The sequence below is a fragment of the Ranitomeya variabilis genome, chromosome 8 (genome assembly GCF_051348905.1).
Source record: "Ranitomeya variabilis isolate aRanVar5 chromosome 8, aRanVar5.hap1, whole genome shotgun sequence".
NCBI classification, from domain to species: domain Eukaryota; kingdom Metazoa; phylum Chordata; class Amphibia; order Anura; family Dendrobatidae; genus Ranitomeya; species Ranitomeya variabilis.
The window spans coordinates 196734576-196762256 of NC_135239.1; the positions used below are offsets into that span (position 1 = coordinate 196734576).

The window sequence follows — 27681 nt, forward strand, 5'->3', positions numbered from 1 at the left end:
TTAGTATTAAAGGGAACATGTCACATTGCTTATGCAGTCCAATCTGTCGACAGAGCAGTATAAAGAAGGAGAAGCTGACCAGAATGCGATATGGGTTTGTTGGAAAAGATTTAGTATAATTTGTATTTTATTTATCAAAATCCCTTGTGTTTTTATGTATACAAGTACAAATGGCAGTCTTACTCCGTGATTGATACAAGGAAAACTGCCAATCACTAAGTAGGGCCGCCCACTGGACTCATACATGTACAAACACCAGAGATTTCAGTTTATAAAATGTACGTTTTAACTAATCTTTTGCCAAAAAAACCCCAAATCAATCTGATCAGTTCCTCCTGCTCTATAGCATCCTGTCTGCAGATTAGAAACTATTTTCAACATAACAGGTTCCCTTTCAAGAGAACCTGTCATCGGGATTTTATACTCGCAACTAATGTTATGTATGTAAAGGTACTGTAATGCGGATTAAATCTTTACCTTCCTTGTAGAAATTCAACTGTAGGAATCCATTGTTGACATTGCATACTAATGAGCTGCAAGTGCACTGGGCGAGCGCTGCACTTACAGCTCTCCTGCTTCTCTGCCTTTTCCCCGCCCACTTCCTGCCTCTATGTCTATGACTGATAGGTCACTGAACCATGAGTGACCTGTCAGTCAGAGACAGGAGGCAGGAAGTGGGCGGAGAATAGGGAGAGGGACAGGAGCGCTATATGAGTGCAGCGCTCGTTCACTGAACTTGCAGCTCATTGGTATACAATTGAAAAAATTTGATTTCTCTAAAACAATAAAACACATTTCTACATGAGAGGTAAGGATTTAATCGGCACCCTTATATACATATGCCATTAGTTTGTGGCATAAAATGCTTATGACAGGTTCTCTTTAAATATTAATTTATAAATAAGATTCTAACATTTAGATAATAATATTACAAGAATAATTCTGAAATAACTTAAAAAAATAATAAAGAAATTGTGCAAAGAAATAATACTAAACTAATACTTCAATAGTGCCTGATGAGTTGAATAAAAATAAGAATATTTCATATACAATAATGATGCAATGATAGTAAATTCTAATAATATGATCTACCCTTAGATTTGTATAGTATCCTGTAGGTGTGACCATTAAGCTGCTGACAATGAATAGATTTTATTTCTCTGCAGTCAGTAAAGTTTCAATGAGAGCAAGTAGGAGGGGATGAGAGAGCACGGCCTTTCAGAGGCTGCACAATGACAGTTCTAGGAGGGGATGAGAGAGCACAGATCACAGCCATTCAGAGTCTGCACAATGACAGTTCTCAGCTCCCTCTTTTATTGATCTCTTTACCTATAGACAACTTGCAAAGGTAATAAAGAAGAACAGAACTCAAAAATAAACAATAAATGTGTAGGTCAAACAGGCAGGGAACATCCATAGGCACTGCTTCCCTTTTACAAAAAAAAAAAAACTTATTGGGGCTGTCTATAAAGAAAAAAATCACGAGTTAAGATACTTGGTTGTACTGTAGTCTATAATTTGATTTCAAATTTTTTCATTGTTTATTTTATGTTTCAAAACTTAATTATTTTTTTTTTGTTTTTTTTTTGCTTCACTGGGCTTTAAAAAGGTACTTGTCATTTTGGAAATGATATCTGATCTGCAGGTAGAATGTTATAGAGCAGGAGTTGATCAGGTTGATTTACATTTCTGGAGGAAAAGTATTCATATAGATTACATTTTATTCATTGAAATCCCTGATGTTTGTATGCTTGAGTCCAGTGGGCGGTCCTACTTAGTGATTGACAGTCTTGCCTGTATGACTGGGCCAAAGAGATAGTCATCACTCATTAGTAGGACTTATATTTTACCCATTGAAATCCCTGGTGTCTATGCATATGAATCCAGAGGGCGGTCAGACTAGGTGGTTGACTGCTATCTCTGCAGGCCCAGTCATACAGTGAAGACTGTCAATCACTGAGTAGGACCGCCCAGTGGACTGATATATGTCCAGACACCAGGGATTCCAATGGATAAAGTACCAGTCAAGTGGGCGGTCCTACTCAGTAATTGCCAGCTATCTCTACAGGCCCCGTCATACAGGGAAGACTGAGTAGGACCACTCACTGGATTGGTATGCATACAAACACCGGAAATTTTAATGGACACAATAGGAGTCCAGTTCACAGTCTAACTAGTGATTGACAGTCTTCCCTGTATGACTGCATAAGCAGTGATAGCTGTCACTAGTAGGACCAACCACCGGACTGATATTGTATCCATTGAAATCCCTGGTGTCTGTATGTACATCAGTCCAGTGGGTGGTGCTACTCAGGGAATGACAGTTATCTCTGCAGGCCTAGTCATACAGGGAAGGCTGTCAATCACAGAATAGGACCGCCCACTTGAGTCATCTGCATACAAACACCAAGAATTTCAATGGATAAAATATCAGTCCAGTGAGCGGTCCTACTCAGTGATTAACAGATATCTCTGCAGGCCCAGTCATACAGGGAAGGCTGTCAATCACAGAGTAGGACCGCCCCCTGGACTCATACTACTAAAAAAGGGCTTAAATAAACATATTAAAATGAGGGAAAGGAGGTGGGAAAAAAACCTAAATGCAAATTTAGTGTGTATCGATACTACACAATCCAACTCATTTGCATACAGCTGTGAGTGCCACAGAGGATACTGTATTTGGTGAGTAACATTCTTGCTTATAAAAAATAACTATACAAAAATTGGAACAAATGAGAGAATTATCAAAAAAATTGGACTACCTCTTAAAAAAAACATTTTGGATTATATCTCTTTTTGACTTATTAATTTGCCCAATTTAAAAAAAAAAGACAAACCCCTATAAATTTTGTGACATTGTATTGTATGATCTTGTTGACATTTGTAGATATTAAAAAAAATCATTTTTTATTGAGAAAAATTCTTTATGTCTTGGTTATTCAACAACTATATGTCAGTCGGTGGGGGGGGGGGGAAATGAAAATCATTAATTACACATGGCATTAAGCACCCTAGAACAGTTCTCGTAAAGGAGCTTAACAATAAGACCGAAGGATTTATCTTGCCTTGAAAATCACAAATTAAAAGTCCGGTATTTATTTATTTATTCATTCAAATGACAGATGTGCAAATAAGATTAAAAAAATAAGTTAAAAGGCAAATAGTTCAAATTTCAAATCGAAATCATTAAAAATGGAAAAAAAAACCCCACAAAACTTAAATTTCAATTCGAAACAATAAAAGGTTAAATTTCAAATAAAAATAGTTTAAAATTAGCTAAAAAAACGGTTAAACTTCAAATCGAAACAATAAAAAAAGCTGAAATTTCAAATAAAAATAATTTCAAATTAACAACAAAAGTTAAACTTCAAATTCAAACAATAAAAAAGGTGAAATTTCAAATAAAAATACCGTAATTTAAAATTAACCAAATAAAACGGTTAAACTTAAAATCAAAACAATAAAAAAGGTGAAATTTCAAATTGAAAACATTTGAAATTTAAAAAAACAAAAACTGTTGCAAAAAAAAACAAAAACAAAACAAAAAAAAAAAACTGACACCAAAAATGTGATTAAAACTACACAGGACCAAGGTTACAGTTATTTCAAAAGCGACTCTTGTCACCGGGGGCTAAATTATTTCTGACGATGGTGCAGAACTCTAAGCATAGACTTTGACATTTTTGTGATTGGGCTGTGAGCACAAACGAAGCCTCTCTCTCTTTGCGTTAATATAAACTGACAACGGTTCGGGCCTAAGGTCACGTGACTGCCCAGAAATGCCTCCAGCCATCAGAATCATATCATTTATTGTAGTGATTACACTAAATTCACGATCCTTTTTCCATTCTCCTCCTAGAGAGAGTGTTATTTCAGCAGGGATGTCTCCGGGGTTCCTGCAATCTAATTTTAATCCAAAACGGAATGTTTATCACTTGCGCCATAATTTAGGATAATAAAAAGTTAATTTTGAAATCACAAACAATTTTTCTCTAAATGCCTTATAAGGTAGCCGCATTCATAAATGTATCTTTTTTTTTTTATATTGGTGCAAAAAAGAAAAATTAATAAATCACAAACAAGCTATATATATATATATATATATATATATATATATATATATATATATATATATATATATATATAACCACTAAGAAATAAAATAAAAATCATGCCCAGAAACAGAAGGGAACGGGCTGAAAAAAAAAAATTAAAAAAAATCAGAGGATCCAGACCATCAATTAGCTCCAGCTAGTGAATTATTTATACGTCCTCTGAAATAATGTGCAAGCTATTTTTACAGAAACCACTTTGTGGGCTCTTGAAGAAAGACTCTGACTAGTGCTGCATCTGGAAGGAAAAATCCTAATAATGATGTGTGTATGGGGGGGAGGGGGGGCGGACAGGGGGTCCCAAACCTGCAGGTTGCTGCGGTCTATAATTTGAGTGACGGATTGAGAAAAAAAAAATAATAAAAAAAACAACATCTGCCCCCTGATTAAATTTAATATAAAAAAAGGGGGTCCCCAAACTGTAGTATAAAGTATAGACGGTCCTTAAGGACTACATAATAGAGAAAAGAAGGTGGAGTCTCTTTTTTTTTTTTTTTTTATCAAATGGAGAGTGCCCCCTCCTCAGCCCCCGTCTTCTACCTCCTCTCGAATTTAAGTGCCACAAAAAAAAAATGAAGAAGTCACCTACCCAGATTAATAGGTGCGATAAGGAGCAGCCTGGTCATTCGGATGAACGCGGGGGCTGCAAGGTTGTCTGCATACGGCTCTTTAATCATGCAGTGCTAGAACGAGCGCGGTATCAATATACAGTACACCCTTCACCATGCATAAAACAGCGCTAACGACCTCTCCGATAGCCTAGCCAACAGACAACAAAAACAACATATCCCCCCCCAAAAAACAACATAAAATAAATAAAAATATGAATGTATAAAATAAAAAAAATAGGTAAAAAATGAAATAAAGACTCACCGACTTTGGGCTCTTCTTTGGGACCGGCAGTCCTGCAAAACGGCAACAAGGGAGAGATCAACATTAGAATACGAATGTCACGTTCATCTAAGATAAATCCCAAGGTATATCATTCTAATGTAGCCATCTGCACGGCGGAAAAAAAAAAACCAGGATTCTCTCCAGCATCGGAGTTATCAGTCTGTTTATAACGAATCAAAGCGGAGTGCGAGAGAAAGCAAAAAAAAAAAAAAAAGCCACACACAAGAGAAGGAGAGGAGGAGAAAGAGAGCGAGAGCGAGAAAAAAAAGGGGGGAATGAGAAAGAGAGAGGGACAGAAATCTATCTGCATTAGCGATGCTGCAGCAGCCGCCTGGAGGCTGGGGAGAACAGACCTCGGCGGCCTGGGAAAACTAAGCACTTGGGCAGAATCGCAAATGCTTCCTCTGGATTAAGAGCGACTTGGCCAACAATTAAACCCAGATATTTGCTTTTTGACGCGAGCTGCTTGTCAATTGTATTGGACCAATGGAAGCTGAACAACAGATACAAGCTCCCGCTAAAAGGGTTTCTGTACAGCAAGTGAGAAGACGAGGATTTTTTTTGTTCGGAGGGTGGGGGGTGTTATTCCATCAAGGTTAATAAACATGTGGCAGGCAGCTCCATTAGAGCAAGGATGGTGAACCTCCGGGGTTCACCGGTGCAGATGGGTAGCGAGCACAACAGCACAATACATCAGGGGGGCTTGTATCAGGATTTATTTGTGATGGATGGATGGATAGATAACAGATAATAGATAGATAGATAATAGATAGATGATAGATAGATAGATACATAGATAGATAGATAGATAGATAGATAGATAATAGATGATAGATAGATAGATAGATAGATAGATAGATAATAGATAGATAGATAATAGATAGATAATAGATGATAGATAATAGATAGATGATAGATAATAAATAGATGATAGAGAGATAATAGATAGAGAGATGATAGATGATAGATAGATATAGATGATAGATAACAGATAGATAATAGATAGATAATAGATAATAAATAGATAGATAATAGTAGATGGATAGATAATAGATAACAGATAGATAATAGATAGATAGATGATAGATAGATAATAGATAGATAGATAGATAATATATAACAGATAGATAATAGATAGATGATAGATAGATGATAGAGAGATAATAGATAGATAGATAGATAATAGATAACAGATAGATAATAGATAGATAGATAGATAGATAGATAGATAGATAGATAGATAGATAGATGATAGATAGAGAGATAATAGATAGATAGATAGAGATAGATAGATAATAGATCGATATATAGAGAGATAATAGATAGAGAGATAATAGATAGAGAGATAGATATAATAGATGATAGATAATAGATAGAAAATAGATAGATTAGAGATAGATAAGATAGATTGATGATAGATAATATAGATGATAGATAGATTAATAGATAGATAATAGATAAACAGATAATAGATAATAAATAGATAAATAGACAGATATCATAATGTGTGTATGGTACAGGGAGTTATTTTTATATCTGATACAAGACACCATGATAAGATAACGAGATGACGTGCAGATAGTAGAGTAAACATCAGCAAAAAAAAGTGAAGCGGCCATCCCCACACCATTAGGAGGAGCTGCACATTCCCCTATGAAAACCATTTGCATCCTATACACAATAGCGATCACTCCTCTCATCTCATGGTGGCCATAGGCAAATAGCAATGGTAGTGCCATTATTAGTTTGGGCAGCTGCCCAGCATCCAGCCAAGGTGACCAGACAGATTCCGCATGGGGTTGTACAGCTTCCATATTACTGTCTTTTTAAAGAAAACCATGGAGTAGATGTCCATTGTTCTAGAAGCAGAAACTACACAGATGCGACCATTGTTGTTCTCACCACCTGGAATGATCAGATTGCAGCAAATTTACATAATTTGCATGCCACCATTTTTATACACAAATGCTTTATGGTGCCGGTACATCAGGCTGTTGAAATATTGCCAGTATCGGGGGGCCTTCCCTAACCAACGCTAACCTAAAATGAATTCATCAATGTAACCATGAGCGGTGTAATGCCTCATCTCTCCTGTGGGGGTGCTGCAGAGAAACTGAACAATTGTTGTTGAGCTCAGTCAACAAATGATCAGCTTATCATCAGAGAACCCTTCCAACAGAAAGGGATTGTCAAAAGTGGGACATCCCTTTAATGGAACTGTATCATCAGAAAATGACCCGTTGTGTAAATCAAAATTTTATGTCTTTTTTTTTTTTTAAAGAAAACTTTGTAATATTTGTATTTTTTATATTCTGATCTGTATAAAAAAATAAAAATCTTGACGCATCTAATGAACGTGTGCAAAAGATATTGTGATAGAACGGTGACCCGGAGGAGATGTGACATCATCTACTGTGATTGGGGGACCCAGTCTTCTCAGTTATGTAAAGGTGTTACCTGTCATTGTAATCCTGCCTGCGATGATAGAGACATTTCTGAAAAGTCTTCTGTACAGAGGACCGGTCACCAGATTACAAGTGGCCAGTAGGTTCTCTTGTTTTATTCCCGCTGCTCCCCTGAGTACTCCAGTCTTTGTTTTTTTTTAAATCTGCCATATGTTTCCAAAGATATGGGCCTTTTACTAGAGGGGATACTCAGTATGATTTTTATTAAGTGGGCGTTGCTTAGAATGTAATTATGCAGGGCACCTAAAGACACGCCCCAGAGGATCCCGTAAGATATGCCCCCAAAGATCATATCTCAGGAACCATATGGCGGATTTGAAAAAAATAAATAAATAAAAATGAAATACTCAGGGAACAGTGGGAATAAAATAAAGATTAAAAACTGGCCACTTTTGTCTGGTGACAAGTCCTCTTTAAATCGCCCTGGGGGCCAGTTTGAAAATTGCATGATTTTCAAATTTTTTTTTGTTTTTTAATAACACATTGCTAAATGATGATATATTCCCTTTTAATTGTAGATACACCTGTATGTTAAGAGTTTTATATGATTTTCATTTTTATTTTTTCAAGCTTAAATTGAAAAATTACGAAGAACTTTTAATCATATTTTTTGCCCTCATCCAAGTTATGGGGAAAAAAAATATTTTTCAATTATTTGCATATAAAGATCATTCCAATTAGGCACACATTATAACATTTTTGTTTAAGCTAAATACATTTTATAAGAAATGACATAAAAGAAGGAAGACAAAGATCAGCATTATCTTTATCATATCTCCACTGCAAATTAAATAGACATTTTTACTTAAATTCTTTATCATTTCACCAAATCCCAGTTTGAATCCCAGCCTCAGAACAGTGTCAGCAAAATTACGAAGTGGAAAGACAAAAAAAACAAAAAACATCCATCTACCAGCTAATGATTAGCAACTCCTTAAGAGAGATTTCCTTTCATCAACTAAAAAAAATAAAAGACTTCTGTTTATAAACACCAGAATTTACCGTCTACATCATTAGAATGCAGCGTTTAATTGACTAAATCATCAGTTCTAATTGCTCTTGTCAATGCAATACACCAAGATTAAAAAATTATGGGTCACGGAGCATCCAAAGCATTAATTTAACAAGGCAATATGAAAATATAAAAATTCTAAAAAAAAAATAGAAACAAAATTTTATAACAAATAGCAATTCTGTATCAAAAGGTTAGAGAAATATATGAGCAAAACATTAAAAATATTTTAAGAAAATTATATGATATTACGCAGACGAACAAAAGGATAACAATGTTTTGAACTTTTGACTTTCGGGCTCCACATCTCACCATCCTCTACTGCTTCGAACTTGAGTCTACCATCATTTTATAGACAATCATCTTGACTATCTCATATGTAAATATGACCTGCAGCTATTTAGCATATGAGTAATTATACAGATTATTGTTATTGTCACTGCATTTTACTGTTTTGCTCCTAAAAATGTAAATTTTAAGTAGTTAGTATTTCGTAAATCCACCGTTGGCTTTCAGCGCTGCCTGAATCCTTCTGCTCTCGGTCATGTCTAGACCGAAATCTGGTCCCAGGTCTTTTCTACACATTCCCATAGTTGGTGCATACTGGTTGACTCACTTGGGTATGTATACAGCTTTTTCTTCAACTCTACCCACAAGTGTTGGATTGGGTTGAGGTCTGGGGACTGTGAGGGCAAATACAGCCCCTCTACATCATTGTCATTGAATCATTCCTTTGCCAATCTCGCTGTATGCTTTGGGTTGTTGTCCTGCTGGAACACTATGTCGTCCTTGTCATACCCACAGTACTCGAATGTACAAAGTAACTCATGTTGCAGGATACTCACATATAGCTCAGCACTGAGACTACCATCGATCTTGGTCAAGTATCCAACGCCTTTGTCTGTGAAATAACCCCATATCATCAGGCTTTCTCCACTAAACTTGACAATTCCTTCAATTTCTCAATCCGTTAGCCCCTTTTTCCCTTGTTTCTTCCAGACCTATTTGAACTCGTTAGAGTCTAGTCTATTGACTTTCGTCTCATCCCTCGAAATCACCGTTTCCAATTTTCTAATGTCCACTTTTCGTACTTTATTTCCAAACTAGAGCCAACGCTTCTTATGATGATATTGAGGTCGAGGCTTCTTCAACTATTTTCGAGCCACCATTCCAGACTTGTGTATCATGCGTCAAACGGTGCTTTCATGGACATCTGTGATCTCATTATTACGAAGCATACGAACCTCCACTGCCGTGTTTGTCACACCACAACTGATAGACCTTGTCATGAGTTAACTTGTTGACTGATATTTTGCCCATATGTTCACCTCTTGGCTTTCGAATGGATGGACGGACTTCATTTCGTATTCTTCCAGCTGTCATGGCGCTCACATGATGCAGTCTGGCACTTTTCATGGCCAAGAGACCGCTATCGATGAGTTGGATGATGAGGTTCCTCTTTTCTTGGGATATATTTTTCATTCCCAATGACCTTTCTCTTGGGAATTGACCTAATAACACACTGAGCTATTAGGGAATGTGAGAACAGGTTGTGACTTGTAGTATTCAGGAACAAAAAGATTCTTCCACCATCAGGAGCAAAACAGTAACAATGCAGTGACATTCCGAGATTCTGCATAACTAACCATATGCTAAATAGTTGTAAGTCAAATTTATGTATGAGATAGCCAAAATGATTGTCTATAAAATGATGGCAGTCTCATGTTCGAAGCTGAAGATATGGAGTCTGAAAGTGAAAAGTTCAAAACATTGTTTCCCTTTTGCTCGTCAGTGTATTAAATACAAATGTACAAGAACATACCAAATATAAAAACAACAAGACTATCAAAATATCTATTAAAAAAGGCAAAAAGCATTAAGACTATAAATACACAAAAGAACAAAATAAATATATATATGTATGAAAAAATATGTAATAAAAACCATTTAACAAAACTATCAAAACATCAAAAAACAAATATAAAAATAAACAATATTGACTGAGTGTCCACCAAATCTTGTTGCCGTAATTCTCATTATGTGTATTACATGCTGTACGATCATTATTTTCTATTCCCCACCACACCAAGTACCATGAATCATAAAATGTCATTTCATTCATTCCAATGTTTGCTGCGAAACCTTCGGTAATCGACTTAAGAAACAAGGTTGTAGGAGCTTGTATAAAATGTCAAGAGCTCTTGAGGGAAAAGTGAAGAACGCCGTCGAAAAATGTTCAAAAGGTAAGTTTCATAAAATTAAATTAGAATTAAGGTGTCTGTACAGACCGGAGACATGTAGGCTTCATGTAATGGGTACGCTAAAGCGGCGGTGTACCGGCCATAAATGCAGGACTTACAGCTTGTGTGAGGCCAACGAAGAACTAGAATAGGTTATTACTTATGTATGTTCTAAAATTAATCATGGAAGGGTCCATTTGGGCTCATATTTGTTTTTTTGCTGCTGTTGTAGAGATGCACAACCGGCCGCAAGGGTAGACTACAGTGCCCCCTATAATACTTGGTAGCTTAGATTCAGGGGTTCTTCCATTTCTATTCATTTTATTCATTTAAAAATAATTATATTATTAATTATCATAAATGAGTTATTTAAACAGAGAAAATTCAACAATTTCAACTAATAGATACTGTAGAAAAATCATAGACAACACTGCCCCTAGTGGCCAAATTATATACTACATTGAGTGAAATTAATCTTTTTGAGGGGCTTTTCTCCATTTATAAAAAAAAATATAAGAATTATTGTTTTTCCTAAATGCCAGGAACTTTACTTCCTATGGTGCCCTGCCGCAGTGAGGTCAATATTTTATGCTTTTTAATGAATCATTTACTTTTAATTACATACAATATGATATGCAAAGCCGACCATGCTGCATTCTCTTTAGTTACATCAATTACGCAGCCGGTGTCCGGTCCATACCATCTAAATCAGATACTAATCAGTACTAGCCCAACATATCCACTCCCACGTCTGCCTTATTAGGAATTTCTTCCCTATACGGGAAGGCAAAAAAGGTCAAGTGCTTATTCAAGTTAATGTGCAGCCATCTACGCAAATGAAGATCAATGAGATGCCACCAATAATTTATGAATGCATTGATTAAACACCAACATCTTGAAAGAATTGAAGATTATCTGAATGAAAGTATCAGATGCCTAGAAGATTGGAGGGACTGTAATAGAAGTTAATGCTGTATAAATATTTCATATAATATCCATAGGAAATCCAAAGGACGAGACATAATGGCCCAAAACTGGGGCGGTTGTTGCCCAATTTTATGCTTTTCTCATGAGCAGATGCGGTGGAGGGTAGCCATAGACTAACTGGCCCAATAACGTAAGGACGATTGCAAGTCATCGCATTTATGCATGTGACTACAAGGGCTTGTGCCGCCGACTTGCCAACTCTACGAGGCTGCTGGACGAGTTGGGAACTCTCCTGTCATGCTGCTGCAGTGCAGTATATCGCAACCTCCACCAGGGGGAGCTGGAGAGGGAAGTGAGACTGCACACACAGAGAGGCAGCACAGACGCCACCAAGTGGCGAGAGAGTGGTCAGACAAGCAGAGCCAAAAAACAGAAGCAGAAGTACCAAAAGTAGCAGCAGTATATGTGGTCAGGAACAAGCCAGGGGGTTCAGCAACGGTCAGAAGCGGATTAGACAACGATAGAAGGCAGAAGCGAGTCCGAATACAAGCCAAGTCAAAAACCAGAGAATCAAATCAACAAACAGGGAAACACTGGGGAAAGGGCAGACAGAGGAAGTCAATAGACACTGGGCAAGTCAGGGATCACAGCAGGACAAATCAAGAGCTACCAGAGTCAGGTTCACACGCCGAAGGCAGAACTATAGCGGACACTGCCAGCAGGATGCATTGGAGTTAAATAGCAAACCTGAACCCAGAATGAGGCAGAGCAAAGTTAACCCTTGACATGATCAGCCCAGAAAAAGGGCAGACAGGATTAAATCCTGGAACATCATAGTACACTCCTCTCAAGGCGGGGCCACCGGACCCCCAGGCTTCCCAGGATAATGTGTGTGAAATGCCGAACCAATTGATCAGCGTGGACAGATCGTGCCGGGACCCATGATCGATCCTCAGGACCATAACCCCTCCAATGGACCTAATACTGAAGTGACCTACGGACCATGCGAGAACCCACAATTCGTTCCACTTCATACTCGGTCTGACCATCCACAGAGACAGGAGTCGAAGGGGATGGAGGCCCAGCAGATGGTACAAATGACTTAAGGGATTTATGGAACACATTGGGGATCCAAAGCGACGGAGGAAGGCGTAAGCAAAAGGCAACTGGATTGACCACCTCAATGATCTTGTAAGGACCAATAAACCTGGGACCTAACTTAGCAGAAGGAACCTTAAGACGAATGTTCTTGGCAGACAACCACAGTTTATCTCCTACCAGGAATATAGGTCCTACAGACCTTCGCTTATCGGCAAAAAGTTTATGTTTGCCCTGAGCCTCCCCAATGTTCTTCTAGACCTCTCTCCACACCTCCCCCAATCGTTGAACTGCCGTATCAGCCCATGGACATCCTGAATCCAGACTAGAAAATTTGCCAAAATGGGGGTGAAAACCATAGTTACACAAGAATGGAGAGGTGCCCGTGGACTGGTTAATCCGATTGTTAAATGCAAACTCAGCCACGGGCAACGAAGAACACCAATCATCCTGCTGATTTCTTGTCTGTTCTCTGTGTGTCATATTGTTTTTCGATCCCTTAAGAAGAGACGGTTAAGGGTCTTCTGCCGGAGAAAGAAGAGGAGGAAGCGCAGGGGGGAGAAAGCAAACCTACCGAGTCCTCCATCGTGGGTCTAAGCGAAGTCCAATGAGATTCAGGCTCTGATGAGACACAACCCCATGAAGAACATGTTGTTGCCAAATAAGCGAAGACAATAATATTGCAAAACATGACCGTGACTTCTCTGCTGTTTTGTTGCCTTCCTTACAAAGAGAAGGTGTGTCCTTTGTATTATCTGCATGTAGCTTCCCCCAGTTCAAGCTCTGAAGTGCATATCTGTCATGCTGCTGCAGTGCAGTATAGCGCAACCTCCACCAGGGGGAGCTTGCGAGAGAAGTGAGACTGCATACACACAGGGCAGCAGCACAGACGCCACCAAGTGGCGAGAGAGTGGTCAGACAAGCAGAGTCAAAAAACAGTCAGAAGCAGAACTACCAAAAGAATCAGCAGTATACGTGGTCAGGAACAAGCCAGGGAGTTCAGCAACGGTCAGAGGCGGATAAGACAGAAGGCAGAAGCGAGTCCGAATACGAGCCAAGTCAAAAACCAGAGAATCAAACCAACAACCAGGGAAACACTGGGAAAAGGGCAGACAGAGGGAGTCAACAGACACGGGGCAAGTCAGGGATCACAGCAGGACAAATCAAGAGCTACCAGAGTCAGGTTCCCACGCCAAAGGCAGAACTATAGCTGACACCGCCAGCAGGATGCATCGGAGCTAAATAGCAAACCTGAACCCAGGATGAGGCAGAGCAAAGTTAACCCTTGACATGATACGCCAGGAAAAAGGGCAGACAGGATTAAACCCTGGAATGGATCATGACATCTCCCAGGTGTTACAGAAAAATCCAGGAAAGCATTGCTTTAAGAAGGCTTCTTGGGTATGACAGCTGGGATGATCCATAGTTGGGCTTAGCCACTGTTTGGGAAAGCAAAATTAGGGGGCATGAAAGAAGTGTATTGGGGATATGGTCGAAAAAGGGTTTTTTCTTTAGGTAAAATCTCAATGCCATGATTGGTACTCTCCTGGAAGGGATGAACTCTGCAATGTTCAGAAGGTAGAGAAAATATGGCTGCAGCATGACAGTAACCAAGGACAGGTAGAAGAAATATGGCTGCAGGACTGACAGTATCGAGGGATAGACAGAGGAAATATGGCTGCAGCACTGACAGAAACCAGGGATAGGGGGAGGAAACATGGCTGCAGCACTGACAGTAACCAGGGATAGGGGGAGGAAACATGGCTGCAGGACTGACAGCAACCAGGGATAGGCAGAGGAAATATGGCTGCAGCACTGACAGTAACCAGGGATAGGCGGAGGAAATATGGCTGCAGCACTGACAGTAACCAGGGATAGGGGGAGGAAACATGGCTGCAGGACTGACAGCAACCAGGGATAGGCAGAGGAAATATGGCTGCAGCACTGACAGTAACCAGGGATAGGCGGAGGAAATATGGCTGCAGCACTGACAGTAACCAGGGATAGGGGGAGGAAATATGGCTGCAGCGCTGACAGTAACCAGGGTTAGGCAGAGGAAATATGGCTGCAGCACTGACAGTAACCAGGGATAGGCAGAGGAAATATGGCTGCAGCACTGACAGTAACCAGGGATAGGCAGAGGAAATATGGCTGCAGCACTGACAGTAACCAGGGATAGGTGGAGGAAATATGGCTGCAGCGCTGACAGTAACCAGGGATAGGCGGAGGAAATACGGCTGCAGCACTGACAGGAACCAGGGATAGGTAGAGGAAATACAGCTGCAGGACTGACAGTAACCAGGGATAGGCGGAGGAAATATGGCTGCAGCACTGACAGTAACCAGGGATAGGTAGTGGAAATATTGCTGCAGCACTGACAGTAACCAGGGATAGGTGGAGGAAATATGGCTGCAGCACTGACAGTAACCAGGGATAGGTAGAGGAAATATGGCTGCAGGACTGACAGTAACCAGGGATAGGTGGAGGAAATATGGCTGCAGCGCTGACAGTAACCAGGGATAGGCGGAGGAAATATGGCTGCAGCGCTGACAGTAACCAGGGATAGGTAGAGGAAATATGGCTGCAGCGCTGACAGGAACCAGGGATAGGTGGAGGAAATATGGCTGCAGCGCTGACAGGAACCAGGGATAGGTGGAGGAAATATGGCTGCAGCGCTGACAGTAACCAGGGATAGGTGGAGGAAATATGGCTGCAGCGCTGACAGTAACCAGGGATAGGTGGAGGAAATATGGCTGCAGCGCTGACAGTAACCAGGGATAGGCGGAGGAAATATGGCTGCAGCGCTGACAGTAACCAGGGATAGGTGGAGGAAATATGGCTGCAGCGCTGACAGTAACCAGGGATAGGTGGAGGAAATATGGCTGCAGCGCTGACAGTAACCAGGGATAGGTAGAGGAAATATGGCTGCAGCGCTGATAGGAACCAGGGATAGGTGGAGGAAATATGGCTGCAGCGCTGACAGTAACCAGAGATAGGTGGAGGAAATATGGCTGCAGCGCTGACAGTAACCAGGGATAGGTGGAGGAAATATGGCTGCAGCGCTGACAGTAACCAGAGATAGGTGGAGGAAATATGGCTGCAGCGCTGACAGTAACCAGGGATAGGTGGAGGAAATATGGCTGCAGCGCTGATAGGAACCAGGGATAGGTGGAGGAAATATGGCTGCAGCGCTGACAGTAACCAGAGATAGGTGGAGGAAATATGGCTGCAGCGCTGACAGTAACCAGGGATAGGTAGAGGAAATATGGCTGCAGCACTGACAGTAACCAGGGATAGGGGGAGGAAGTAGGGCAATATATACAGATATAAAAGTACATCAAATCCATCTCTGTTGACAAATATTTCTACATCTTTGTTCTCACGTCTCATGAAAATTATCCCCCCCCCCAAGAAAAAGAAACAATGAAAAAGAAAAATCCGTTGACTTTTTATTTTTCCAGGACGCTGCACTGCAATACCATTGTGAATGATTTCTTCGTGAATAACTTTGCATCTAAATCATTTATCTGTCAAAGAGAATGGGGCAAGGTCTGTTTAGAGAACAGTCTTAATGATGACTGAAAAAAAAGAAATCAGACTTTTGAAAAGACAAGTGAAGAAATTTCAGGATGGCAAATCACAGAACAAGTCAAAAATGATTCAGAACCATCTTTGATACACGTCCTTTTGATTGGGAATGAATTGTTAATTCACGGTGTCTCTAGAACAAGTGCTGCTCGTTAATTAATTTAATGACAGTAGTGATGATGAGCTTTAGACTTTGTTTATGCTTTAAAGAAGTGGAACTTTTTGAAAGATGCACCTTGGTGTTGCATCTGTATGCCAATATGCGTCCTAAGCATGTGGGGGCGCTACTACAGAACATCTGGGACTCATGCCCCGGATTTTTAGCCTGGGGCAAGCTACATTTTGAAATGTATTTCCCTTGACCCAAATCATGCCATTTATTCTCCTTGAGACATCAAAGCCTAATTTGAGGTGTCAGTGGCCTGGCACAGGAGGCCTTTTAACATCACACATGAAATATTCCGCATTTACCATCTTCCTGGCAGCACAAGCTGTCACCGACTCATCATGCACAGAGTAATAGTATTTTTTAGGAGCATGAAAGATTACAACAGTATTACTGTTTATGGGAACATTGGTGGGCATTATTACTGTGTAGGGGAATAAAGGGGACATTATTACTGCATAGGGGAATAAAGAGGGCACTATTATTGCATAGGAGAACAAAGGGGACATTATTACTGCATAGGAGAACAAAGGGGGCAATATTACTGCGTAGGGGAACAAAGGGGGCATTATTACTGCATGGGGAACAAAGGAGGCATTATTACTGCATAGGGGAGTAAAGAGGGCACTATTATTGCATAGGAGAACAAAGGGGACATTATTACTGCATAGGAGAACAAAGGGGGCAATATTACTACGTAGGGGAACAAAGGGCGCATTATTACTGCATGGGGAACAAAGGGGGCATTATTACTGCATGGGGAACAGAGGGGGCATTATTACTGCATGGGGAACAGAGGGGGCATTATTATGACATAGGGGAACAAAGAGGGCATTATTACTGCATAGAAAAACAGAGGGCATTATTACTGCATAGGAGAACAAAGGGGGCATTATTACTACGTAGGGGAACAAAGGAGGCATTATTACGACATAGGGGAACAAAGGAGGCATTATTACTCCATAGAAAACAAAGGGGGCATTATTACTGCATATGAGAACAAAAGGGGCATTATTATTGCGTAGGGGAACAAATGAGGCATTATTACTGCACAGGGGAACAAAGGGGGCATTATTATGGTGTAGGAGAACAAAAGGGGCATTATTACTGCACCGGGGAACAAAGGGGGCATTATTACTACGTAGGGGAACAAAGGAGGCATTATTACGACATAGGGGAACAAAGGAGGCATTATTACTCCATAGAAAACAAAGGGGGCATTATTACTGCATAGGAGAACAAAGGGGGCATTATTACTGCATATGAGAACAAAAGGGGCATTATTATTGCGTAGGGGAACAAATGAGGCATTATTACTGCACAGGGGAACAAAGGAGGCATTATTATGGTGTAGGAGAACAAAAGGGGCATTATTACTGCATAGGGGAACAAAGGGGGCATTATGACATAGAAAAACAGAGGGCATTATTACTGCATAGGAGAACAAAGGGGGCATTATTACTGCGTATGAGAACAAAAGGGGCATTATTATTGCGTAGGAGAACAAATGAGGCATTATTACTGCACAGGGGAACAAAGGGGCATTATTATGGTGTAGGAGAACAAAAGGGGCATTATTACTGCACAGGGGAACAAAGGGGGCATTATTATGGTGTAGGAGAACAAAAGGGGCATTATTACTGCGTAAGGGAACAAAGGGGCATTATTATGACATAGGGGAACAAAGACGGCATTATTACTCTATAGAAAAAAAAGGGGCATCATTACTGCGTAGGGGAACAAAAGGGGAAGAATTACTGCATAGGAAAACAGAGGGGGCATGATTTCTGCATAGAGGAACTATTACTGCGTGGGGCATAAGAGGGCATTATCAATGTGTGGTGCAAAGAAAATCCAATAAGACTCACTAAACGGGCCTGTTGGAATATTCCTTGATGAATACTCTTGATAAGCCCATACGCCAACATGCACCCAAAGCATCCCAAAACTGTCTTTTTTTACGTATGGTGGGCAAGGATGCCTCAGCATGCTTTCTTTTTCACTAAACGGAAAAATCTGGTCTACTATGATGTACAGTAATTTATATATAGGAGGTACTTTGCTGACAAACACCAAGCATCACCGCCTGGTACTGCTGCCAGCCCCGTCCTAGATGACAGCTCGGATCAATGTCTATGGAAATAATTCCTGGCACAGGCAGCGTAACTTATAGATGAATCCCAGGATCCGTTCTTGCGGTCGGAGGTTCCTATCGGTGTCTCTTTCCTGGAATCCCTTCCCCGAGCACTTACTCTCTTCCTGGAATAAATTCTAATCGTGTTTTAGTAATATGATAAGTGAACGATCTGCCAATTTGGAAACTGCTGGAAACAAGAGCACTTACCAGCCTGAGTGTTTATTTGGTGCTTACAGCTTTTTTCTGAAGTCGACACATGAGGCTACCGAAATCGAGAAGATAGATTTCACAAAAAAAACGAAAAAAAAAAAACGACTGTTAGAAAATTGCTATTGAGAGCGGGCACCAGACAAACTTTATCTTCTTTGTGCAGGAGCCAGATAAGAATTTGCAAAGTGGAGGACAGGTAGATAGACTTAACACTGGAGAAAGTCTCCGGTGGAAACAGACGAATACTCCATGCTGTGAAAGGCTTTACAACCTTTCCCAAAATCTGATTTGAAGCCATTTACAGGTGAACGCTCTCTGATTAGATGACAGACTGGATCCTCTAAGGATTGGGCTGCATAGGGAGCGCACGCTGAATACTGGCTGCATGGACAGATGCGAGATGCGCCGACACTGAATTTCTCAGCTTGAAGTCTCCGCACGCCTTGATTTTGTGCGCTATGATGTACTGGAGGCAAAGGGAATGGTAAATAGCTCATGTTGGTGGATATCATTTTGGATCTGGAAGGGTTAAAGAAGGTTTCTCCTTGAGTGACTTCTCATAGTGATCAGATTGATGGGGGATCTGAGACCCTTACCAATATGACAATGGTTTTTGGCTCAGAGATGTCTAAGCATGTGTAACCTCACCTTTGGAAATAGGAAAAGGGATAAATTAGAAAGCCATATGCCTTACTAAAGGATGGCTCCCCCAAAAAACAAGCAAGATAGTGGAAAACGTACTGATTGTTTATTGATCCGACCGCTTGATCCCAAGATTTCGGTCTGGAACAGCCAGAGAATCCATATTTAATGGAGCAGAGGGCTTGTCCTCCATCCAGTCGATGGTAAACGGACTACTGGAAATTGCAGAAAGCAGCGCTACTCAGTCCCATAGACAATAAATGGAGTTGAGGTCAAGCATGAGCACCCCCGATGCGTTAGAATCGCGCCACCATCTAGTAGACAATAAATGGAGTTGAGGTCAAGCATGCGCACCTCTGAGTCATTCAAGAAAGGGGTGCACAATATGGGTTACAAAGCCCCGATGTCAAATGGCCTGCAGAAATCAGCAAATCATCCCCTATTCAATAGATAGGATAAAAACTGTTATTTGGGAATAATTAAGATTCATATACGCTTTGTAAACTGGACTCTAATTGAACGTATGATCAGGATTTTATCAAAAAGACCTTAAAACACAGGGATTGTTCGAAAAGAATAATGCCTTAAAATGGATTATCTAGTTTAGGGGATCCATCTTGAATGAATAGTGTAGAATCCTCTATTCTCCCCATTCAGAATTATCTATATAGCCGTAGCCCCCCAAAAACTATAAAGAACATTTCTTGCCCTGGAGGACCCCTAACGTGTATGCATTAATTACATGGACAGCTCACGGATTTGATAGTGTAATGCTTTAATTCTCCTGCGGGGATGCTGCAGGGAACTGGAAACGCTTCCTTCCACAGTACAGTTGATACTTAGGGATTTTGTAAATTAGTTTGTGCGTTGTCTAGTTAAGGGATCCCATTTTCAAATAAATTTTTAGGAAATTCTGAGTTGATAGAGGAGGATCTTTATTCAGGATTAATATCCGTTACCCAAGAGAGGAGAACAACTCCAGAGAGTGTCTCCCACTCTGGAGGACCCCACGTGACTATGTATTACATGGACAGCCTCAAAGTGCAATGCTTCGATTTCCATGTGGGAACTTGATCGCGGATGGTCAGGTTGGATCATAAAACTTAGATTACCGAAGGCTGAACGTGATGAAACCAATGGATTCAGGTTGATCGTCTAATGCCTCGGACAGAAGATATCGGGGAAGATAAACATCTGGCTTGGATAATTTTGGACTTGCGATCCTTTTGTAGATGGGAGCGGTCACTACAGATGATGGGTAGCTCTCTCGCGTAGATAACACAAGAGCGTGTCTGTGTATGGGTAACATGGCCAAGATCACTGCCAGCCAAATGGTCGGCCGAACCATCATTCAGCCCACAATTATCTATAGTTTATGGGGGGTCTTAAGACCCTTAAAACAAAATGGGATTGTCCAAAGCGATTATGTAGAGATAAATCACTTGAATGATGTCTGATCAAGAACGTAAATTTAGTAATCCATACAAGCCACCCAGTCAGAGGCACGAATAAACATTTCATATACCAGCAAGGCATTTTGTTCCATGAAATAAATATAAAGCCGACTTAAAGGTAATTTAATGAATCTGAGCTTGTGGCGCTCGTGTAAAATCTGCTATTTAACAATCAAAAGTCTACAGATGACTTTTGATTAAAGCGGGTATGGGGTGTCTATTTCACGACTGCTCGGTGCGACACGCTGCTCGAATAAAAGAAGGCTGCGCAGCTGGACGGATCCAGCAAACAGTGCTGCTCTTTCATGTCCGGGATGTGCTGCGGCACGGTGATAAATCACTGAAGTGTTTAAGTAGGGAAGAAAGCAGCATGTGCCACAATAATTTGCACACTTAGCTCCATTGCAAACTACATCAAACGGGAAAAAATACTTTCTTAAATTAAGAAATTGCTGTTAAGAACTATATTAAAAAAAAAGGGGCTGTCCATCTTTGGGGACTTTTTATCGTTTGCTAAATGTACGTGATTGGGCTAAAACTAATTTTGGTCTTTGTGCGTCATTACAAATTTTGCACCGTTTGACTTTTACACGCTTTTCGTTTCGCTGCACATTCAACGTCGGTGTGGTCTGCGGTCACAAAACAGCTGAGAGGGGCTCAGAAAGAGCCAAATAAAGGAGCGACAAATAGTGATGAATTTGTTAAATTTCAGTGTCTGATCATTTTGTTATTGCCAGTGTAGAAAGTCGCCACCAAAAGTATCTGGCATTAGCTTTCTTCCTTCTCCACATTAGGCCCAAATGCATTTTCGGCCATCGGTTATCTGAAAGGTATAGCCGGCTTAAAGGGGTGTCTACAATTATAATATCAACGATCTAGCTATACAATAGGTAATTAATATCAAAGAGGTGGAGGTCCTGCACCCCCACTGATCATCTGTTTCCACCTCCAGCATCAGCTGCATTAGAGAGCACTGCTCCTTCTCATGCTGATCTGCAGTACCCAAGCAATGCTTCTTCTCATGCTGATCTGCAGTACCTAAGCAATGCTTCTTCTCATGCTGATCTGAAGTACCCGAGAACTGCTTCTTCTATGCTGATCTGCAGTACCTGAGTACTGCTCTTTCTCATGCTGATCTACAGTACCCGAGTACTGCTCCTTCTATGCTGATCTACAGTACCCGAGTACTGCTCCTTCTATGCTGATCTACAGTACCCGAGTACTGCTCCTTCTATGCTGATCTGCAGTACCTGAGTACTGCTTCTTCTCATGCTGATCTGAAGTACCTGAGTACTGCTTCTTCTCATGCTGATCTGCAGTACCCGAGAACGGCTTCGTCTCAGGCTGATCTGCAGTACCCAAGAACTGCTCCTTCTTATGTTGATCTGCAGTACTCGAGAACTGCTCCTTTTCATGCTGATCTAAAGTTACTGAGAACGGCTTCTTCTCATGCTGATCTGCAGTACCCCAACACTACTTCTTCTCATGCTAATCTACAGTACTCGAGAATGGCTTCTTCTCATGCTGATCTGCAGTACCCGAGAACTGCTTCTTCTCATGCTGATCTGCAGTACCCGAGAACTGCTCCTTCTCATGGTGATCTGCAGTACCCCAACACTACTACTTCTCATGCTAATCTGCGGTACGCGAGAACGACTTATTCTCATGCTGATCTGCAGTACTCGAGAACTGCTTCTTCTCATGCTGATCTACAGTACCCGAGAACGGCTTCTTCTCATGGTGATCTGCAGTACCCCAACACTACTACTTCTCATGCTAATCTGCGGTATGCGAGAACGACTTATTCTCATGCTGATCTGCAGTACTCGAGAACTGCTTCTTCTCATGCTGATCTGCAGTACCCGAGAACTGCTCCTTCTCATGCTGATCTGCAGTACCTGAGCACTGCTCCTTCTCATGCTGATCTGCAGTACCTAAGCACTGCTTCTTCTCATGCTGATCTGCAGTACTCGAGAACTGCTCCTTTTCATGCTGATCTGCAGTACCCGAGCACTGCTCCTTCTCATGCTGATCTGCAGTACCTAAGCACTGCTTCTTCTCATGCTGATCTGTAGTACTCGAGAACTGCTCCTTCTCATGCTGATCTGAAGTTACCAAGAACGGCTTCTTCTCATGGTGATCTGCAGTACCCCAACACTACTACTTATCATGCTAATCTGCGGTACGCGAGAACGACTTATTCTCATGCTGATCTGCAGTACTCGAGAACTGCTTCTTCTCATGCTGATCTGCAGTACCCGAGAACTGTTCCTTCTCATGCTGATCTGCAGTACCTGAGCACTGCTTCTTCTCATGCTGATCTGCAGTACCCGAGCACTGCTCCTTCTCATGCTGATCTGCAGTACCTAAGCACTGCTTCTTCTCATGCTAATTTGCAGTACCCAAGAACGACTCCTTATGCTGATCTGCAGTACCCGAGAACTGCTTCTTCTCATGCTGATCTGCAGTACCTGAGCACTGCTTCTTCTCATGCTGATCTGCAGTACCCGAGCACTGCTCCTTCTCATGCTGATCTGCAGTACCTGAACACTGCTCCTTCTCAAGCTGATCTGAAGTACCTGAGAACTGCTTCTTCTGATCTGCCGTACCCGAGAACTGCTTCTTCTCATGCTGATCTGCAGTACCCGAGAACGACTCCTTATGCTGATCTGCAGTACCCGAGAACTGCTTCTTCTCATGCTGATCTGCAGTACCAGAGAACTGCTTCTTCTCATGCTGATCTGCAGTACCCGAGAACTGCTTCTTCTCATGCTGATCTGCAGTACCTGAGCACTGCTTCTTCTCATGCTAATCTGCAGTACCTTACGGAAGTTGCATCATGATTTTTTGGGGGGCACTAAACTTTATCAGCATGCGCAAAGGACAACAAAAACATAGCAAAAGACTCAGCAAAACCAGCTTTTTGTAAGCAGCTTCTTTACTGCCAAGAGAGCAAGTTTTGCCTGCAGAAAAAAACGCAATGTGTGAACATAGCCTAAGTCAGGATTCTATCGTTCAATAGAATATGAGACAAAAATAAACTGGCACTTGTGACACATTCAATGAAGAGGAAACGCCACCTTTGGAAAAACTGAGCTTATTTTTGGGGTATAGGCCGCATCGAGCAATTTTTATTATTTAAAAGAAAATATGTAAAGCGTTTTCTAGGTGAGATGCACTTATAAAACAGGTAACTTTCCCAAATACTTCATTATCTCGCCACCCCTATTCATGTCCCCCTAAAATTCCCCTGATTATATTGGTGGGACGCAGCGACACAAGGCGATGCTGCAGGAGGTTACATGGCTTTCTGGCAGGAGACGGCTTCAGGTTATTGTAGTTGACAATATGGAAAAGTCCAATGATGGACATGTGAAAGGTGCAGCAGGGGTGGAAGCAAGGAACTGATAAATTAAGTCTCGATATGTATATTTAGACAGTACGATGTCTTGATTTGGCTTCCTGGCGTACATTAACGTCTATATTTACCAGAGACATATTGCTCATTTTCTGGCCCATTGCTCCCAGTGCTGAAAACCCATTCTCAGCTTTACCACCATTTACACTAATCCAATTAACTACTAATGTTTCATTTCCATTCAGTCAATATTCAAAATACCGGCAATAAAGTAAAAAGCATTTTCAATAAACCTGCCAAATAACAGAATGGCCTAGAAAACTGAAAGCTTGCATTTATTCATATACTTTAATTAAACTCTTGTGTTTAAGGTCATAAGCAAACTGTCTATGGCAGGAGAGGCCAAAAAATTAAAGGGTTTGTCCAGATTTATAAAAAAGGATCTATTTTTCTTTTCCCCAGAAACAGAACCACTTTTGTCTATGGGCTGTTCCCGAGTACTGCAGATGAGGTCTATTCGTGAGGCCCCATCACTGTGCCGATGAGAGATCTCAGACCTCCAATGATCACACATTGAGGTCCTATCCTGATGTTTTTTCCAATAACTAATTTTTCAGCTGGTGAATAAGGCCATGAATCTCCCATGTTTGAGGAGATGTCAACAACTTCCATTGACTACTAGAGTTTGAGATAGAGAAGATATTCCAACAAATTTACCATTGTAATTATGATTCAGAAGGCCAACTCTACCCTATTCTCTGCCGGACACTTGGAAGCATTCTTCTGGAGATTTAAGAACCCATTGAACCTGGCCAATAATTGGGAATGAGCTTGTTTACCTGTAGTCAGACTGTCCAACTAGATCGGCAATCACCTGATGAACGGGCAAAATGCTTGTTTGAAGGGTGAAATGATTTTTAAGCTCGCAGTTCCTTGGACAAAGAAGTTGAGATATATAAATGACCAAACTATCCAACATCTTGGATGGGAATTATAGAGATCATAAAAACAGTTACCTCGGTTGGGCAACCAATGTGGAAGCTCCATGGTCTATAAGTGAGTTTTCTTTAGGGTGTACTGGCCGATTACAGTGACCGAGAATTCTTGATAATCAACCAGTCCAAACAGGCCGGCAATCACCCGATAAACAGGCAAAACTGATGCTACGTCGAGTGAAATTATTTTTAAGCTTGCTTAAAATTATTGTTCTCAGAAGCAAATTGCCCTGTGCTGCCGAGAACAATGTTATTCTATGCACACAGTACGATCATTCTATGCACAAGGAAATGCAATACCACCGTTTATTAAACAATTGCCGATCAGCTTTCATGTAGTCCTGTAATGACCACAGTCGGTCTAAGTACAGCTCTCAACATTGGTCGGCTCTTTTTGGCTGAGCTCAAAGTGTTAACACAGGAGAGAGCAAAGAAAGCCACTGCCAGACATCTCTGGAGGCAGTTAATCTCCCATGTATTCGAAAGCATTGAATGTACCCAATCCTTCTTTCGCTGACATCATCTGTCACTGGAGGGACTCATTAGGTGGTTGGCCAGCTTCGCCAACATTGACCAAACACGCATTGGTCGAAGCCTTTCATTTTCTTGTGTATAGCAACCATAAGACCTTTCAAAAAGACTAATAAAATCTGCATTAACGTCCTTCACAAATGTGTAAGTATAATTTACATAGAATCGATGCAAAGTCAACAACTCTTACCTCCTCTTTGCACCAACAGAGTAACTTCACTCCCCTTTGGACATTCGATCAGTAAATCCACAACTTGATTATGTGTAAGAGTCTGCACATTCTTCTTATTTACTTCCACAATGAGATCTCCTTCTTTAAGTCCACGGCAACGGGGACTGTCTACAATCTGTTTCACTCTCTGGCCACCACCGCCAGGACTATCTGCTATAGTGAAGCCAAATCCCATTGGCCCTTTAACTATATGCACCGTAATGAGTTCGGGTTGCGTTGCTATAGAGGAAGCCAAAGAGACAGTGTCATTTGGGTAACCATGGGACCCATTTGAAGACACCTCCACGGGGCTGCTTGGCCTTGGCTCCTTCAAGTTATTGGCTTTTCTAGTTTTACTGCTGTTGCTGGATGGAGAGTCATACGTTTCTTGTCCATTGACTATGATAGGGTCTTTATCCAATATGGCCACCGATGTCACCAGACTTGTGTTGGGATCATCAGGGTCGAATGGAAGTGGATACCCTCTACAAAGTTCAAGGTCAACGCTTTCACCGATGGGTATAGACTGGAAGATCTTTACAACTTGAGCGTGGGTATATCCCAGTACGCAGGTCTCATTTACACTGACAATAACATCACCTGTGATAAAGGAGATGGCAAAAATTACAATTCCCTCGGATATTACACAGAAATACCCAAAATTGGCAGACCCAATTAATTTCATAATATTCATACCCGTTTCCATCTTGCCGTCTAGTGCTGCGGGGCCGTCAAGAACCAAGCTTTTTATCTGAAGAAACTCATCCGGCTCATCTCCGCCAACCACAGTGAATCCAAAACCTCGGGTGCTTTTCCTCAGTTTTGTGTTAATGAACTTTCCTTTTAGCTCGGATGGATTTCTCGTGAAGAATGGTTTCGCTGAAACGATAATTAAGAAAAGATCGCAAAGTAATAAGAATAAAAAATCCAAAACAGAGCCACCATTACCCATCTGCCATTAATAATAGTGGGGCAGAGGGTCATTTTGGGGCCAACCAGAGTGCAATGTTAGGGGCACAATGTCAACGATACTCTATATAATCCTTGTATTTTCCATATTTTAGAATTACCGTGGTTGGAAGGGTCTCTTGGTGGTTCCTTCTTTTTTGGTGTGAGGTTGTTGGGAAGAGTAATGGGTGGAGGCGCGAGTGGCGGAGGTTCTCCTGTCCACTCTGTGGATATAAAAGGAGGATGAAATATAAGCATCCATGTTCAACAGATAAAACTTAAAGGAACACTCCACTTAGATCTTTGCTTATACGGCACAGAAATGACATCCAGTAGCCAATCACCGTCCCTAAGCAAGACCATGAGTATGGACGGCATAACGTGTCACATCCATCACTTAGCATGGATCGGTAAAGAAGAAACATGGGAAAACCTAAAGTTATTTTTTTTATTATGAGCTTTGGAAAAAGTTTTAAAGGGGTTTGTCCTTAAAAACGTGAATTAAAAAAATACCGCTCTAAAAAAGTTAAAAGAAAAATCATATTCACCTTACCAATTCTTTGTGGTTTCCCTTCACAGATCCCTCACAAGTGATTGATCTTCCTGCCGGGACAGACTTGTGACCACTGCAGGCCAATCAATGATTAGTTGTACAGACATGTGACCTCTGCAGCCAATAACTGGCCACAGCGG

General features: G+C 41.0%; 1 protein-coding gene across 9 annotated transcripts in view; it reads right to left on the minus strand.

Moving 5' to 3' along the window:
• The window catches only part of MAGI1 (membrane associated guanylate kinase, WW and PDZ domain containing 1), a 446025-nt gene that overhangs the window by 50384 nt on the left and 367960 nt on the right, over nt 1-27681 (minus strand). For all 9 annotated transcript variants that reach the window (XM_077275976.1, XM_077275974.1, XM_077275973.1 and 6 more), the window contains 4 exons: nt 27111-27212; nt 26737-26919; nt 26020-26640; nt 4986-5017 (listed from right to left, as the gene is read on the minus strand). In XM_077275976.1, coding sequence (XP_077132091.1) covers nt 4986-5017; nt 26020-26640; nt 26737-26919; nt 27111-27212 — 938 coding nt within the window. The remainder of the gene's footprint in view (nt 1-4985; nt 5018-26019; nt 26641-26736; nt 26920-27110; nt 27213-27681) is intronic.